Source organism: Gracilinanus agilis, chromosome 3 (assembly GCF_016433145.1).
Source record: "Gracilinanus agilis isolate LMUSP501 chromosome 3, AgileGrace, whole genome shotgun sequence".
Classification (NCBI taxonomy): domain Eukaryota; kingdom Metazoa; phylum Chordata; class Mammalia; order Didelphimorphia; family Didelphidae; genus Gracilinanus; species Gracilinanus agilis.
The window spans coordinates 511,809,554-511,824,883 of record NC_058132.1 but is presented as its reverse complement, the minus strand read 5'-3'; the positions used below and the strand labels follow the sequence as shown (position 1 = coordinate 511,824,883).

At 34.8% G+C, this 15,330-nt stretch overlaps 1 protein-coding gene across 1 annotated transcript in view; it reads left to right on the top strand.

The window, feature by feature from the left end:
- Window positions 1–15,330, top strand: part of MYO16 (myosin XVI) — a 719,254-nt gene that overhangs the window by 448,398 nt on the left and 255,526 nt on the right. Inside the window, exons 20-21 of the mRNA XM_044669338.1 lie at window positions 62–214; window positions 5,252–5,452. Coding sequence (XP_044525273.1) covers window positions 62–214; window positions 5,252–5,452 — 354 coding nt within the window. The remainder of the gene's footprint in view (window positions 1–61; window positions 215–5,251; window positions 5,453–15,330) is intronic.

Genomic DNA, 15,330 nt, shown 5'->3' with positions numbered 1-15,330 from the left:
TTAATAATGCACTGCCTAATTGTCTTGTAAATGTTTTCCTTTTCTTTTTTTGTCACAATAGCTCTGTGTCAACATGACCAATGAGAAGATACACCAGTATATCAATGAAGTACTTTTTCTACAAGAGCAAACAGAATGTGTACAAGAGGGAGTTACCATGGAAACAACATATTCTCCTAGTAACCAGACAGCAGCTTTGGATTTTTTTTTCCAGGTACCCTGCAAATCCACATGGTACAATGGATATTTTTCAAGCACTACAAATCTTAAATAATAGAGATAAACTGCTTTCTTTTAAGTGAACGTTTTTGAAACCTCTTCATCTATAAACCCTTGAATATATTTATTACCTTTCCAAATCTGTTGAAGAACACGCCACCTTTTCCCGAAAGAGCTCTTGGATGATTACCAATTTACTGAATGAGTAGTAGGAAATATATGATCATCTTATTATAAAAATGCTCAACTTTGGCTCCATCCCTGACGAATCTTCTTTTGGCACAGCTGCAAACTCTTAATGTTCACAATTTATAATATAATCTCCAAGTCTAGAGGAATCATAAAAAACATTCATAAGATTTCCTTAATACTCGTGGCCAAAGGTTATATGAACTTCAATAGAGAAATGTTAGCCAAGACTATAGAACTGGGGGAGACAAGAGAGAAAGGGTAAAAAAACACATTTTAAATTGCAGAATCACAATTTCCATTTATCATTGTAGAACTTCAGAATAGGCGTAAGTGGCTTTTTGCCTCAGTTTCCTCATCCAATTTAGATAGATATCAATATTAACTGACCCATACACAGAGCTATTTATAGATAATCTATCTAAAGTGCTTGATGGTTCTTTGGAAAAGGCCCTATTCAGCTACTTTACAAAGTATACTATTCTTTACCCTTTCTTAACATAAATATAGATTCATAAAATCATTAAATTGTGGTGCTGGAAGAGACCTCTACAAGACATTTAGTCTATTTTCCTTATCTTGAGCCAGAACTACTCTTCAACCAACTTAGAAAAAAATAATATTCCCTTTTTTAAAGAATTAGAATCCAAAAATTTCTCCCCCACTTAATATTAAAAAAAAAAAAACCTTACCTTCCATCTTAGAATCAATACTGTATGTCAGTTCCAAGATAGAAGGGTGGTAAGAATTAGGCAATGGGGGTTAAGTGACTTAACTAAGGTCACACAGCAAGAAAGTTTCTGAGGCCAGATTTGAACCTTCTTTCTCCAGATCTGGCTTTGAGTCCACAGAACCAATTATCTGCCCTACCCCTATTAATATTAATATTAATAAAGGGCATCTGTTATAGTCATCATCTCCTCTTCTCCCCCAATCTTATTTCTCTGTTAATCTGTCATTTTGCATGTGCAATCCCAAAGCCGACATTACATTCCTCATTCTTCCGCTTACAGTTCTTTCCACAATTGGGTAAAAAAAGACTTTTCCCTTTCCTTACCATACAGCATACCTTCCCTGCTTTAAGTTGTAACTGCAGCTTCTCTTTCTCTGGGTCACTGTGTAGGTGATTTATAAGTTGATGGTGCGAGTTAAAAAGTTTCAGATGATGTCTTTTGACATCATATTTGGTGCTCTTTCAGGTATATCTTACTGCCTCTCATCAGTATGTAGATTGTCCCAGAGTCAAGATAATATGCCCAAGAGCACATTCCAAGGTAGGATTGTTAAGAACATGAATTTTGTCTTCTGCATTTCCACCTAATTTTTGGTGTCCAGTATTTCTTTCAGAAAAATTTTTCATTTCCAACAATCTCACTGCCAGCCAGGACATGGTCAGTACTTTATATTTCTTTCACTCAAGTGGTGCTTCTTTACTTTGCTTTCCACCATTTAAGGCCGGGACCTCACCACCTTCCAACTAGACCAGTAACAGCTTCCTTAATGATCTCCATGTCTCCATTTTCTCCCTTTCCAATCCATTCTACACCTAACTGCCAAAATCAAGCCCCTGGTGTATATGTTTGACTATGTCACTCTCCTATCCAAAATTTTCCATTTGGAAAGGATCTTAGGGTAACGGATAAAGGTACTGGATTTGCATTCAAAGGAGACTTGAATTCAAATTCTGCCCTAGTCACTTGCCAGCTATATTCCCCTGGTTAAGTCACTTTATCTCTTTTAGTTTCCTCATCTGTAAAATGGGCATAATAATAGCACCTCCCACATAAGGTTGTTGTAATGAATAAATAACATAATACATAATCACTTAGCAAAACTTAAAAGTTTTTTTATGAATGCTTGCTATTATTAGAGACAGCTAAGTGGCAGAGTAGATAAATAGATATAGATAAAATATGATGGAGGCAGCTAGGTGGCTCAGTGGATTGAGATCCAGGCCTAAAGCAGGAGGTCCTGGGTTCAGATCTGGCCTCAGACACATCCTAGCTGTGTGACCCTGGGCAAGTCACTTAACTCCCACTGCCTAGGCCTTACCACTCTTCTGCCTTGGAACCAATATACAGTACTGATTCTAAGGCAGAAGGTAAGGGTTTAAAAAAAACAAAACATTAAATGTCTCTTGGTTCTGGTTTCCTCATCTATAAAATAAAAAGAATAGTAATACCTCTTTTGTAGAGTCATTGTGATCAAATGAGATTTTGCATGTACACACAGATATTGCATATATGATTATTATCTCTGTTGGCCCCTTATTACTTAAATAATAAAATACATATTTCTTAGGCTAACTTTAAGTCCTTCTTAGATTGTTCTCCAATCTACATTTCATAGAATTACAGAAATTTCAGATTTCTCACTAGATTATCAATCCCTTTTTACTGCTAGCCAAATCCGAATATCATTTTATAATCTAGATGCCTTCTTTGGATGCCTGAATATCTGGTGTATTGTCTCCTCCAGAGATGTGATGGTATTTTTTTGTCTCTATAGTAACAGATTCAGCTATATCCTTGTACCCTTCCCTTCCTCAGTTCTTCATGTGCTCCTAGTCTCATTAAGTCACAAACCTTCCTTTGTGTAAGTTAAAATGCATCATAATAAAAGTCTATTATATATTCATTGGCCAGTATGCCTTCCTGTGGAAGCCTTCCTAAAGAGTATCCCACCTGGAATATATACTCCTTAATTTTGTCCATCACTCACCCAACTGTGGCTTCTGCATATTCATATAGGCCATCTCCACTGCCTGAAATATACCGCCTCCTCATCTTTCACCTGCTAAAATGCTCTTCCTTCCAGGAAGGAACTGGAATGCCCCTTCTTCTATGAATATTTCCTAGTCTTTTATTCATCTAGTTGAAAGTCAATCAATTTCTCTCTCTCTCTCTCTCTCTCTCTCTCTCTCTCTCCCCCTCTCTGTCAGATTGTTTTTATATTTTATATTCTGGATTACTCCTTTATCTAAAGATTCTTAGTCCCCTGTATCCAATACTTTGCTTCCCATATTTGGCAGAATTGGGAATATTGTATAAATGATTACTATTAGTTCCATATTAATTGATTAATAATCAAAACTGACTCCTCTAATCAAGATTTGCATTTTAATATGGATACTCCGGAATTCATAAAAGCCTTCAAGAAGCAAAGGAATCACTCCATCATTGTGGGATATCAGCCACTAAGATTTGCTGGTGTAGGTGTGTTTGAGGACCCCACATTGAACCTTGAAGCAGATTTCTATTCATGAAGCCACTATCTGCAATTCTTCCTAGGAAATTGGCATGCTAAGGCACTGCTGTATGAACACTGACAAAATACACTAGATCTCTCTGCTCACTAAGTTACTATTATTTCTTATATCAGTATTTCAAAAGTCTAGGAGTTTCTCAGCATGGGTATACCCTTTACTAATAATAAAATTGCCTTTCTTCCTATTCTTCTATCAGCTTTCCTTGATAGATTTTTATATGTTATTGGAGGCCATTCTTCAGAGACTGAGCTTCTCAGAAATTATCTAGTTTGGTCTTCAGTGGAACATATATATATGTATATATATATATATATATATATATATGTATGTATGTATGTATGTATGTATGTATCACTGAGCATGGACTCAACCAATTATCTTAATTTAAAAAGCAACTTTAAACTTCACTCCAACATTTTTCCTGGGGACCAAACTGGGGGAAGGAAATGATACAAAGCACTAGGTAAAAAAGTTGTTCAACAGATGTCCAAACTATGTAGGCAGAATGGTATGCTAAATATGGGGGAGATGTTGGAGGCTGGGAAGTACTGTTAAGCAGCCCTTTCCAGTGATGCAGAATTAATTTTAGAACATTGGATACTGTAGTACTTTGGTTCTTTTCTTTGGCAGTCACAAACGATCAGCCTTCTAATTTGAGATTTATAACTTTCTTTTGCACGGTTGCTTTTTCTAGGTNATATATATATATATATGTATATATATATATATATGTATGTATGTATGTATGTATCACTGAGCATGGACTCAACCAATTATCTTAATTTAAAAAGCAACTTTAAACTTCACTCCAACATTTTTCCTGGGGACCAAACTGGGGGAAGGAAATGATACAAAGCACTAGGTAAAAAAGTTGTTCAACAGATGTCCAAACTATGTAGGCAGAATGGTATGCTAAATATGGGGGAGATGTTGGAGGCTGGGAAGTACTGTTAAGCAGCCCTTTCCAGTGATGCAGAATTAATTTTAGAACATTGGATACTGTAGTACTTTGGTTCTTTTCTTTGGCAGTCACAAACGATCAGCCTTCTAATTTGAGATTTATAACTTTCTTTTGCACGGTTGCTTTTTCTAGGTCTGAACTGTGGAATGTCATAGAGTCACTTCCTACTTCCTGTTGAGTGGGATTTTGTCACATAATCTTGAGACTTAGTCTTTTTTCTTTCTCCTGTTTGTTGGTGGTGATTTTTTTTAACTGAAATATGAAGGGCTTAGTTTGGGTTAGACCAAACTTCCAAATATTAAAATAAACTGCAACCTTCCTGCCATAAGCAACAGTTTTAAGAATCTCATTTCCATGAGAATTATTTTAATCTATAATCCCATTGTTTTTAATGAAATGTGTCAGGCTGAAATTCAATTCATAAAAAAATGTCTAACTAAAAAGTCACTTCCTAGTGTTTAGAAAAAATATAATTTTAAAAAGTCATGGTCATGTGTACTTTCTTAATCACAAACTATTTAACAATTTTTTAATTAACAAAAAGTACCAAATTCAAGCAATTAGAGCAGAACTTGCTAAGACCTTTTTTGATTATCGTTTCTTTTGCTTTTCAGAAGCCATCTGGATTTCTATCTTTATTGGATGAAGAGAGTCAAATGCTTGGGTCACTGGAATCTAACCTTCCCAAACGGCTACAAACTCTCTTGGAATCTTCCAACTCCAATGCAGTTTATTCTGCCATTAAGGATGGGAATGGAAATGTGGCACTCAAAGATCATTGTACCACCTTTACTATTATGCACTATGCAGGACGGGTAAGTTCAGTGAACTACAAATAATGGACAAGGATAATTTTACAGTGATCACACCTTTTATACACTATCCTTTTGAAAAAGGAAAGATCAAGAATAAATCAGTCACTTTGGGGAATCCATTTTAGAGCCAGCCAATTCTCAAATGTCTTCCAAGGTTAGGATCATATTTATAGATTCAGAGCTAGAAGGAATCTTTGAAGTTATCTAGTCCAGCCCTTCTTTTTATGGAGGAGGAAAATGAGGTCCAGAAAGATGAAGGAACTTGCTCCAGGTCACATATTTTACATAAGTGGCCGAGTTGGGCTGCAAATCAAAGCTTATTATGTCTACCTCCATTACTTTCCATTGCTCCAGGAAGAAATAGTTCTTACTTTGATCCAAAAGCCTTGGGTGTACACTTCATGATATTTTTATGAGTTTAAATATTGAGTTAATGCTATTTTCATTTTCTAAACAAATACTTGTTAAAAAGGAAAAGAAAGCAAATATAAAGTTGCATATAAGGATGACAATTTATCACATGCACTCCTTCCTTTTTTTTCAATTGGTTTACTTGGTTTTTTTCAGTATCTGAAAGCCTTAATGTACTCTTGCCTTTTTTTTCTCCTTTTTTTGAAAATTTAGAATATTTTTCTATGGTTATATAATTCATGATCCCCTCCTCCTTGCTCTTTCCTCACCCCTCCCAAAGCTGACAAGCAGTTTCACTGGGTTATACATGTATTATTGTTTAAAAACTATTTCTATATTATTTATATTTGCAGTAGAGTGTACTCCATCCATTCTGCCAGAGCAGTCTTTTGTTATGAAGGGATAAATAAGGTGGCTAATAGGCTAAAGGGAGGCTTGTATTTGAGGGCACTGGATGGTATCAGTTGAGTCCTTTAGACAGAGAGGCTATCTCTTTAGTACAGGATTTGGGACAGCCAGAGATTATGTGGGTCTGGGGGAAAGGTTTAGTCCACCTACCTGTTGTTACTAGGCTCCCTTGAGGGGAGGAGCAAAGAGCTCCTCCCTTCTTGAGAGAAACTCCTAGCCTACAGGAAGTGAAACCTGGTTCCCTTCCTGACCAAGATGGATGCCTGGTTTAGCCCTCAGGAAATAAAAGAAAGTTATCTTTCCCTTTCAGCCTTGGGCCTAGTTGTTGGTATAATGAATCACCAGAAGCTCTTTGAACAAAGGTCAAAGGGGTTTATTAAAGCCAAGGGTAAGCTGAGGGAAGAGGGTTAAGGTCTGGAAACTGTTGCTAAGGTTGAAGTCAGTGCTGGAGGGGTCGGTCACAGAAGACAGAGATCAGGCTGAGGGAACCAACCCCTCAGCCAGGGATAAATTTCACTGCCCTGATGTAGAAGGACTAGCAGATTACTCAATGAGGTGATGGCTTAGTTTAAGGTTGTCCATGCCTACCTAAAGAAGCTAATTTCCCACATTCTTCACCCCCCCAAAATTCCCTCCTCCCAGGTCCCAATGGGGAGGTCCAGGGGATAGCAGGATGTCAAGGGAAAGGTCAAAGAAAATCAGCCAAAAGCCTCACAGTTGGTTCTACAGGAATATTTATAGACCCAGCTCTAATGTTTTTTGACCATGAGACCATACGCTGGCTGGGTCAATATTCCGTTTCTCCAACTCTCAGGGTTGCTTCTGTTGGTTTTGCAAATGCAAGAGATTCTTGCAGAAACCCTGCATTACACTTTCTAAAGCATAACTTTGTTCATACCACCTTCTTCTACATATCCAAATTTTTAACATTTCCCAATTGGATAAAGTCAAATTTCTTAGCCTTTCCTTGAAGTCACTGAAAATCCATTGGTGCAGATTATGATCATTTCTGAGCCTTATTTACATAGTTGGTCTTTATATGAGTTAGACAATTTTGTAGGAATATGTCTCCCTGAGTTTAGCTAGGCTGATCTTTGGTCAATGACTGAGCCCATCTTCAAAACATTTCTCAGATACTAGGACTGATTAGAGGTGGCACTACGCTAACATATCCTTCCAAAACTTAGGTTTCCATCCTTTTAAGATCATAGGATAATAGCTCTACAATTGGAAAGAAAAGGAAGCATATAATCACTGAATACCATGAGGTGAGAGAATTTCCTGAAAGAAAAACTATACATATACACAAACATGCAAACACACACAGAGACCCTTTTTTTCTATTTTCTTTTTTTAAGCTCTTACTTTCTGTCTTAGAATTTAATTATTGGTTCTGTGGCAGAAGAGTGTAAGGGCTAGTCAAATGGGGTTAAGTGACTTCTCAGGACTACACAGCTAGGAAGTATCTGAGTTCATATTTGAATCTAAGAGCTCCAATATCCAGTCCATTGAGGCACCTAGCTGCCCCGCCACATGCATATTAATAAGAGCTGAAGTAGTTAACTAAATGAAACATCTAATTAAAGGAGTGTTAATGAAAAAATAAACAAAAAAATTGGAAATGTCTAGATAGTTTCATCTTTTGTACTACTAATTATTTTTAATATCCTTACCTTTTACGTTAGAATTAATATTAAGTATTGGTTCCAAGACAGAAGAGCAGTAAGGGCTAGACAATACACATCCAGGAAGTGTCTGAAGCCAAATTTGAACCCAGGACCTCTCATCTCTAGGCCTGGCTCTCAGTCCACTGAATCACCTAGCTTCCCCATATACTATTAATTAAAAGGAAATCTCCAACTGTTTGCTTTCTAAAAACTAAAATTCCTAGAATAATTTTTTTTGCCCTAATCTAAAGAATTTTTAAAGATAGATTAAATAAAGTAAAAATATGTTTGAAGATAGATTCATAAAGGGGATACAATGACTTGGGGCATGATTGCCAGAGGAGGGGACTTGGGCATAGGTGTCAAAAATATAACCTGCAGGTGGAATGTAGCCCACAACATTCCGCAGTATGGCCAAAAGCAAATTAAAATGTAATTGGGAAATATTTTTAAAATAAATAAAAATGTAATAAAACATGGATAACATTGCATTTTAAAAATTAAGCCTAAGTGCAGCCACTAGGATCCTAATGTATGATTTATTGACCTCCCTCACCCCATTTTTATTAGAATTTGACACCACTGCACTGGAGAATGATTTTCTTACCTAAAATAGACTGTGGATTGGTAAAACATTTAAATTTCTACCTCTAACAAATTTGGCTTTTGTAGTCTCAGTACAGTGGTTCTTAGTAGCTCAAGAGATAAAGATTAGAGCCAAGGAGAAGGAGAGAACATGGAAAAAGAGAAGGACCAGGGTGATAGGAGGAGGAGAAGAGTCAGATTTTTTGTTTTTTCTTTTTTCTTTATAGGTTTGTGAAATGAAATACTGTTAGTAAATTTTAGGAAAGCAATAAAAATTTGACTTGTTAGAAATAATAGCATCATGTATATTTACATAACACTAAGTTTTGTAAAGTGCTTTGTATATAATTTCACTTGATCTTCAAAATAATCCTATGAAGTAGATCCTATCATTATTCTCATTTTGTAAATGGAGAATTTGAGGTAAAATTTGAACTGAGGTGGTCCAACCTCCAAGTTCAACACTTTATTCATTATGTCAACTAGATGTTTAGAGACCACCTTTCAATATAGTCTGTGCCTCTTTTATTTTTGAATGCTATACTGAACGATTTTTATGAGATAATTTTATTTTAAATTAATTCATCTTAAATAAGTGATCAATACGGGGAATAGTAAATGATTTATCCAAAGTCTAGGGTAAACTTATTGCTGAAATGTCTTAAAGAAATTTATTTTTTGCAAGAACCTTTATACATAAAAACATATATTTGCATATTCACTTGTACATATATGCATATACACATGTAGATATATGTTACATATATATTTCATAATACTAAAAAGGAGAAGAGACTTTAATAAAATTAAGAACAGTATTTGAATTATAACTGAAATGCCTCCCTGAGCATCCATCCCCTCAACACATAATTTGACTTCAAAGTACCTTTCAAAGCCTTATTTTGAACTATTTCCCCTGTCTTAAGGAACACAAGACAAACCAAAAATTATGTATTATTTATCTTAATCTCCTTTTTTTATACATGTCAACTACCAAGGCAGGAACATGTCTCTCTCTTTTTAAAGTTTTTTAGCTTAATTAATTTTAAATATTTTTCCATGGTTACATGATTCATATTCTTTCCCTCCCCTTTTCCCTCCCCTCCTCCTGGAGCCAACGAGTAATTCTTCTGCGTTTTACATGTATCATTGAAGAACATGTCTCTCTTGAAATGTTTTTTTTTTTTCTTTCATTAAGGCCTAGCTCAGGTACTCCCTGCACTCTCTCATAGTGTGAAATGATCTTCTCTTTACTTCCTCAGATTTCTTAGGCTATTCTATTTGTCTTGTTTTGTGAACTTAGTCATTTCCTAACCTATAAAACAATTATTTGTGCATATGCTTAATAGTTCCCACCATTCTAATAAGAATTTAAGTTTTTTGAGGTCAGAAGTTGTGTCATTTAATTTTTAACTTTTGCCTACTGCCTTACAAATTGCTTTGTACATAATAGAAGCTTAAAAATTGTTTGTTGAACTAAGGAATGCTAAACCCTTTTCAATTTTCTTAGGAGCACATTGGATTAATCAGTCTTCATTAAAGATTTCCTTTTTAAGTGGCAAGAGTGTATACATGAAATACTAATTGTCTGGTATTAATGAAAATGACTTAAATTGAAGTCTTCTGGAGTGGATTTAAGAACATCATGGGACAGCCTCTCTTAAGAGTAGCCCTTAAAATCCAGCTACTGATTTATAGAGTGGTTCAAGCATTAGATAATTGGGTTCAGTTTTATTGGCAATTGAATGTAAGAATCATGGAAACAAAAGTATAGTTTGGCAAAGAATGTTGACTGTTACTCTAGTTTTATTGTTATTAAAGTTCTTTTGAACTAATTGAAATCAAAAGCATTATTTTATTGCAAGGTTTCTAAATTTTAGTATTAATAGAAAAGGGATTAGAGTCAGCCAGGTTACTCACTGGATTGAGAGCCAGAACTAGAGACTGGAGATCCTAGGTTCAAATTTGTCCTCAAACGCCTCCTAGCTGTGTGACCCTGGACAAATCACATAATCCCACTTGCCTAGCCCTGGCTCTTCTACCTTCCTATTCTTACTAAAACAAAAGGTAAGAGTTTTTCTTGTTTGTTTGTTTGTTTGTTTTTTGAAGTAATAGCCTGTCAATCTGCTTTCATAGCAAACCCACTTTTGGGAATACAAGACTATAGGGCATCACTTTGATCCTCTAAGAGTTCTAAACTAAGAGTTGGGGGCTGGAGCAAGTGATTCATCATGGCTTATGAGAAAATCCAGAGCCTCCTAAGAGAAGCCTTCTCTAGTAAATGAAGACACCATTGTTATCTCTGTTGAATTCAGTGATTTAATTTAAAATTCAGGGGAAGGTTTAGAACCTCTTCACATGGTGAAAAACTCCAAAATGGGAGAGGGAGTGTTTATTTTACTTCCTTGAAGAACTGAAAAGATACTTTGGGTACAGAGATTGCCTCCAAGGGCTCTAGAACATAAATGGCTTTTTGGAAACTGATTCTAGGCTGCTCCTAACATTCAACCTTAGCCTTAGTTCACAAGATAGGGAAGAGATAAGATGATCAGTTGTCTGATTCTAGGCAAGTTTACATCTTCTGGCCCAGTTCCAAGCAAGCCAAGCCAATATTTACTAAGTGCCAGTCATTATCCTAAACATTAAGGAAATAATTAATTAAAAGAAAAACAGTCCTTGCCCTCATGGAGCTTACGGTCTAGTGAGAGATAATTCACAGAAAGAGGCAGAAATGTATGTGTAGGAGAGGACAATAGAGATATCTTGTTATGTGGAATTGAAAAATAGACCAAACAGAGGATATAGAGTAGAATGAATAAATGAAAGGTACCTAATAAATGCTTGCTGACTTATCCCCTAGAGATGGTATTTTGATTCGGTGTTTTTGAAAAGTGAACATATTTTTATATATCTGTAGATTTTATAATATTCTCTGTCTATCTCATTGTGATCATCTTTATTGCTTGTGCTTATAAAAAGTATATACAGATTTTCCTTACAAAAATATTTTCTTGAGAAAATCAGACCAAACAAAAATATCTGAAAACAGCCTGCGCTTATTGAATGATTTTTTTGGTTCGCTAATTTCCTTTTTTTTTTTTTTTGATTTTTTTTTTTACCCTTGTACTTTGGTGTATTGTCTCATAGGTGGAAGATTGGTAAGGGTGGGCAATGGGGGTCAAGTGACTTGCCCAGGGTCACACAGCTGGGAAGTGGCTGAGACCGGGTTTGAACCTAGGACCTCCTCTCTCTAGGCCTGACTCTCACTCCACTGAGCTACCCAGCTGCCCCAATCGCTAATTTCCTTTTAATGTGGTCTGATTTGGGCAGTTTGTTTTTATTAAATTTATTATTTGGTAATTATATTGTTTTAATTATTTATTTAGAATTAATAATAGAACAATTATTATTTATCATATTATTTTATTAAGTTCATTTTAAATTTTTTAGGATACTACTTATTAGTCTTTGTATCTACAAGTTTCATATCTTGCATTTTAAAAAAATTTGAAGGCATTTAAAATACTTGTCGAATTAAATTTGTTAAATTGATGTACAAGAACTCCAAGCTATTATATTTCATTCCAAATCAAGTTGGCAATAAGTTTTTTTCTCTTTTGTTAGTATTCTTTTCCTAAACATTTTAGTATGAATGAATACATGAAAAAAGCATGTATTTAGTGGTTACTAGTGCACATTACTGTTCTAAGGGTTGAGTATCCAAATAATGAAGTGAGACAGTCACTGATCTCAAAGATCTCACAGGGGAAGACAATACATATGGGAAACTTCAGCTTCAGGCAGAAGGAAAGCCCAGATATGTGGATAAGTAACTCAGCTTGACTAGACTGTAGGAAGGATATAAGACTAATACATGAACTGAATCTCTTAGAGTAACTTCTATAAGCAAAACCATATCCATTTCTGATGGTGAAGCATTTGACAGTACCATGGACTTTATTGATAGATAACATACTTTTTAGTTTTTTTAGTTGTTAAGGAGATAGGGATCACATTGATGGAAGAGACAATTGTGGGGCATATAGAGTACTGGACATGGAGTCAGGAGGACCTGGGTTCAAATCTGGCCTCAGACACTTCCTAGCTATGTGACATTAGACAAGTCATTGACAATTTTCAAAATGTATAATGCTCCCACTTCTGTACCTTTCTTCATGGTTTTTCTTGCCTGGGAAGATTCTAACTTCCCTTCTAAATTCCATCACCTATTCAAATCCTATCCATCCTTCAAAATTCATGCCACATCCCTTAATTTCATGAAGATTTCTTGACTTCTCTAATCTTCCTCATGCTGTCCTTTGAACTCTCCTTTGTAAAAGACAATCTACATTTCATACCACACAAATTTATCCTCAATTATTTTATTATATATATACATATATATATAATGTCTACCCAATGAGATTAAAAGCTCAAAAACTACAGGTACAATGTCTCTCACTTCTATACACCCCATAATGTTCATTATTGTGCTGAATATGTATTGGTTAAACATTCTTTAGAAAAGAGCAGAGAGATTGAAGTCATATTCATATTAAATATTCAAGAATCTCATACATTTTGATTTTTCTCAGACATTGCTTGATAGTATCATAGTAGAAGGACAGTATGTAACATTACACTGTATTAAAAGCCTTTTTTTTGGTCAACATGAAAGACTACAGTCAAATCTGATTAGAAATATTTAGCTTTATCCTATATAATATAACAGAACTTCTTGTCTCACTTTTGTATTTATATTTCTAGCACATAGCATAATTCCTCATCCATAGTAGTACTTAATATATATTTGTTAATTGGATAAAAATTGAGTTAGATAACAATTTTAAATCACTAATTTTAAAGATAGCCTTTTCCATTGCATTGACTTTACTTAGGTATTTCCTAATTGTAATCATTCAACCTATTTTATTTTTACTTTAAAACTGAGTTTCTTTTTAGTGCTTATATAGTTTTACTCATTTTCCTTCCATAAGACAACCACACTTGATATATATTTTCTCTTTCTGAATATTTTTTCCAGTAATATATTTAAATAAATAAAGCATCTTATAAAACCAGTATAAATTCATACCTGAGAGCCTTTGTTACTGAATAAAAATATATTACTCTTTTGCATACTCTGGGTTTGTGTGTAACTTTGTAATGTATTTTTATTTCATTCTTCTTTTTTTCCCTTATCCTGAGCTACAAGGCATGAAGTAGAAATCATAGGCACTTGAGTTCTATCCATTAGAATCCATTTCATTGTCTTCTGCATGCTTTCACATGAATCATATCATTGAACAGTTAGCCTAGCTTTGGAAGTGATTTTAAGAAAGAATAATGTTTTATTGCACATCCTCTCCTAGACTGCAAAATATCTGATTTTTTTTCTTGAAAAGAAGATCTATTTTCCTAGCTAAATGAATCTGAAATGTATTAGTTGTTAGTCTTCCGGCAATCAAATCTCTGAGGAATAGAAATTTTTTCGTTTTGTTATTAGAGTAATCCTAAACAACATCTAGCACATAAGAGTACATATTTTATATATGTATACAACAGAGTAAATGATTATCAATAGATTGATTTGAAAAATCCATCAAAATGTCTCAGGTTCTCTGCAACTGAGATAAAGAAACAACAATCATCCTAAGTCAGCAATGGTCCATGATTATGTCTTTATTTGGAGAGAAAATACTTTATAATAATAGCAGGGTTGTTCAGATCTGAGCCCTGAACTGGGAAAGATCATTTTCTTCAATTTGGCGCCCAGAGGTGTGTTGTGCCTACATACAGAACAAGGAATCCAAGGAAATGAAAAGCACAGAGATAACCATCTGTTTTTATTAGAAATAATGCAGTCTTCAACATAATCATAGAATACTTAGAAAAGAATTCCAGTAGTGCTCAATGAAAATAAGACTTCATGTATCTATTCATTCACCTAACTCCTTTCAGGTCCCTAGCCCCCTAAGTGCCAATTTATTTTTTAAAAACAAGCTTGTTTTATAATCTTTCACAAAAAGACATGGATTTGTAGAGGGCAACTGCTGAATATTGCCACCATTGCTGCTGCCAAACTGTGTGTCTTGGTGGGGATAAGGGTTGAGCAGCTGTAAACACCTCCTCTTCTTAGGGTATCCTCTCTTCTATTGGGGAAAAAAGGTCTTCTAAAGCTCCTCTGTAGCAAAATATCTTGCCCACCAGTTTTCATTACTCATTAGTTTCCTCTCTTCTAGATCTGGGAAAAAGTATATAACTCTCAGTGCCTTTCGTGTTTTAAGCCCCCTCACAAGGCAGCCAGTCCAACCATTCATTACACATGAAATAAAATATATTCTTTTTTCATTTTAATAATTACTTAACTCATAGATTAGGACATTGTGATATGCATAGTACACTATGGTTTTAGCATGGAATTTGAAAATAATTCAAAATATTCTTGTGAACAAGGCAAAGAAATGTCGGCTTATCATGATATGGTTTGATGGATTCGAGATAGATCCAAAGAGTTGGTGATTAAGTAGTTAATGTCAGCTTAAAGTAGTATGCCTACAGGGATCTATCTTTTGGCTTTAAGAGTTCCACATTTTTATCAGGGACTTGAGGGCTACCATCTAATAAGATGAAATTTCATAGGGACAATTCAAAAATCTCTCACATAGGTACAAAAAAAATCACCTACACAGAAGGGAAAGACAGATTAATTCAAAGCAATCCAACAAACATTTATTAAGTTCCTATATCAGGGGCATTGGTTGGTGTACTATTATATATATATATATATATATATATATGTATATA